Below are 3471 nucleotides of genomic sequence, written 5' to 3'. Positions count from 1 at the left end.
AGTTAAGGGGTTTTATTCCCTCCCTAACTTCAGGGGAAAATCCCTACCTGGGGAAACAACCTTTCTCAGAGAGGTGACCTTGGTTAAAACACATAGCGCCAAGAAGGTGAGAAAGCATATTAAGAACAGTTTGCCATATATGCCAGGTCCCTTGAAACAGCAAGGATGGACCGGCTCCCGGCAACTGGCGGCCGCTGCCCAGGAGGGGCCGCAGACTGGCGTTGGGGAGGTGGCTGCTGCTTCCAGCGGCTCTCGTGTTGTCCTGCCGCTGGCGCTCGCAGGGTTTTAGCAGGAGGAGTGGGCGCGCACGTTCGGTTCCAGCGCTGATGAATGGGTTCCCTGGGAGTACGGTTGACGTTTGTCAGTCTGTCTGTCCGTAGCACTAATCTTTAAGATCAGTTATCGCCACCTTTCCTCCATTTCTACATTTCCCTTCTGACAGGTGTCTTTGCACAGTTACCTCACACAGTTTCAAGCTCTGGGCTGAACTGCTTCATTTGACTTAACTTCTACTGTATTTCAGTCCATAACTTTATCATATATATGTGTGTGTGTGTATGTGTGTGTACACACATATATGTTTTATTGATTTAAGAGAGAGGAAGGGAGAGAAAAACATCAGTGATGAGAGAGAACCACCAATCGGCTGCCTCCTGCAGGCCCCACACTGGGGATCGAGCCTGCAGCCCAGGCCTGTGCCCTGACTGGGAATCGATCCGTGACCTCCTGGTTCATAGGTTGATGCTCAGCCACTGAGCCAGGCTGGCCCAGGATTTGCTGAAGTTTTTAAAAGTTCTGCTTCGTTCCTGGTTTCCTTCCATCCACAGTCACCCCTTAAGGGAAGCCCCCATGCAGAGTGCGCCCCCACTTCCTCACGGTGCCGGTCCCTTCCTGCTCTTGGCCCCCCCGCTTGCCTCGTGGGCGTCACCCCACGCCCCACGCCATCTCCTTGCGGTGCCGGCAGCCTTGTACCTGGCCCGCGATGACGCCTGGGTGTCCCCCCCCCCACACACAGGACAGTCCTCTTCAGCACCGTCCGCAGGCCCTGGGCTGACGTCATCCCCTGCAACTATGAGATGCAGCACACGATCCGGGACCTGGTGCCGCTCAAGGCCTTCCTGCTGGCGGGGACAACCGTGACCATCGTGGAGGAGAAGGTGGGGTTCCCCCGGAGGCCGGTGCCCCTTCCTGGGCATTTTCTGTCCGGCCCAGCTCCCCTGTTTGCGTGGTCTCAGCTCCTTTCCAGAAAGACTCCATCCGGCCCCAGCGTGGCCGCCTTGCTGTCCCCTAGATTCTCTCCTGGCCCGTGGTGCCACCTCCTGTGGACAGTTTCTCGCCTACCAAGGGAAAAGGGGAGAAAGAGAAAGGGGAGAAAGAGAAAGAGAAGAAAGAGAAAGAAGAGAAAGAGAAAGAGGAGAAAGACAAGAAAGGGAAAGATGGGAAAGACAAGGCCACCAAAGGGGAGAAAGAGAAGAAGGTACCCCAGGCCCTGTGCAGTGGCCATGGGCACTGGGCACATCCCGGCCGGGCCCTGTCACCCTCCCAGCCTCCCCCCCCAGGAACAGAAGGGGACCAAGAAGAAGAGAGGGATCTCTAAGGAGTTTCGCCAGGACCCCCCCATCCTGCGGGTGCTAGGCAGCGGCCTGGTGGTCCTGGAGCCCCTGCTGGCGGGGGACCCACTCGTGTCTACCCTGTGCATGTTTGGGGTGATCCGCACCTTGGAATCCGACAGGCTGACATTTCTCAGGGTACCGTGGGCCCCTGCCACACCCTCCCCACAGAAATAGTGCTGGGGAGCAAGGCCCGTGGGGCCAGGTTGTGGGAGGGTAGGGGTGGAGACTGGGGGAGGAGGCCCCAAGCCCCCTCAAGAAGCCCCAGCGTTGGCAAGGCCCCAGGAGGCATCAGACGGCCAGTGGGGTCGTGGGGCAAGGGGGCAGGTGGCCCCCTCCTCCCTAGGAGACCCTGCCCCGCCTCCGTGCCAGGAGAGGCCTGGCAGAGGGGCGCTGCCCACGAGATGCACTAGAATCTGCACCCCCCCACTCTGTGAGCGGCTTATCTGGTGGTTCTTCCCTCAGGATTCCAAGACTAAGAAAACTAAAAAGGGTAAGAGCCCATGATGGTGACCGAGGGCAGGGAGTGTGCACTGAGGACCTGTATTCACCCATCGGGGCTGCGATAACTGGGCACCATAGCCGGGCAGCTCACAAACAACAGGCATTTCTTTCTCGCAGCTTTGGAGCCAGGGAAGGCCAAGAACAAGATGCCAGCCTTGCCAGGTAAGGGCCTCTTCCTGGTTAACAGCCAGGCCCTTCTCATGTGTCCTCACCTGGTGCATGAATTTTCTCAATGAAAAAAAGTGTAAGGTAAGTGCACTTGTCCATGGATTAGGAGATTGAATATTAAGATGTCAGATTTTCTCGGATTGATCTGTAGAGTCGATGCCATTTCAGTCATCATCCTAGAGGGATTAAAAACAATAGGAATCGGCAATCTGATTCTAAAATGCATATGAAAATGCAAAGGACAGAGGGTCAGCAAAACAACTTTGAAAAAGCACAAAGAAAAAATAAATAAAATACATCATGGGGGCAGGGGGTTAGATAAAGCACCAAAGGATTTATACTGCTGGACTTCAAGACCATGCAAGTCTTGACTTGCGAGTGGTGACAGAGCTGTGGGGTGAGGTTGATCTTGAAATTATCTGTGCTGGTCGTATTTGGTGGTTCTCCCAGGATTCTAATCTCAGGATTTTGTTTACATTTTTGCAAATCTCTTTAACACCTGGCTTAACGGAGGACGGTGGCAACACACGGCTGCCCCTGTGGCCCCTGGGCAGTGCTGAGGGGTGTGAGGAAGTCCAGCCTCACGTGGACATGTGCCTGGAAAGGAGGCGCGTAGTGTAGGTTTTCTGTTGACTGCAGGTACCCTCCTCTGACATTACATCAAATATGCCCGCTCGTCGGTTTGTGAGGGTCAGTTCAAGGTGAACGCTGAGTCTACGAGGGAATTAAAATCCTTTGGGCGACCCTGCATTTCGCACGGCTCTTCCCCATGCACAGTTCCTTACACCAGACGTTGGGTTTTTGTAAAAACTGGATCACTGTTATGCCGATCTCCCAAGTGTGGACACATTTCACACAATTTCCAAAACACATTCCCCGTCACCGCCCCGATCAGGAGAGCAGTCCTGAGTGTTGGGAAACGAAGCGCATGGTGGCAGATACAATGCTCCAAAGTTCTGGTTTCTATTGGAAAGCGCTAGGGCTACAGCTTTATTTCTCAAAATGCTTTCAGTTGTCCCTGAAGCGCCAGGTTTACTTCATTCACTTTTTAAAAGAAAATATCTACCAAATCCTCGCGTCTGAACAGCACAGTCTTGTCAGTGCAGCGTGACTTTTCCACGGAGGCCGAGGCCGAGGCGGACGCCCTCGGGGCGCGAGGACGGGTTTGCGTTCGGGGCGTCAGGAGCGC

General features: G+C 54.8%; 1 protein-coding gene across 1 annotated transcript in view; it reads left to right on the top strand.

Moving 5' to 3' along the window:
• The window catches only part of LRRC43 (leucine rich repeat containing 43), a 12830-nt gene extending 9828 nt beyond the window's left edge, over positions 1-3002 (top strand). The window contains exons 7-10 of the mRNA XM_015567262.1: positions 985-1157; positions 1292-1408; positions 1551-1748; positions 2232-3002. Of these exons, the coding sequence (XP_015422748.1) occupies positions 985-1157; positions 1292-1408; positions 1551-1748; positions 2232-2396 (653 nt within the window). The 3' untranslated portion in view covers positions 2397-3002. The remainder of the gene's footprint in view (positions 1-984; positions 1158-1291; positions 1409-1550; positions 1749-2231) is intronic.
• Positions 3003-3471: the final 469 nt, after the last annotated feature.

The sequence above is a fragment of the Myotis davidii genome, unplaced genomic scaffold (assembly GCF_000327345.1).
Source record: "Myotis davidii unplaced genomic scaffold, ASM32734v1 scaffold223, whole genome shotgun sequence".
Lineage (NCBI taxonomy): Eukaryota > Metazoa > Chordata > Mammalia > Chiroptera > Vespertilionidae > Myotis > Myotis davidii.
Note: the sequence above shows the minus strand (reverse complement) of the source record. Positions and strands in the feature narration are given on the sequence as shown.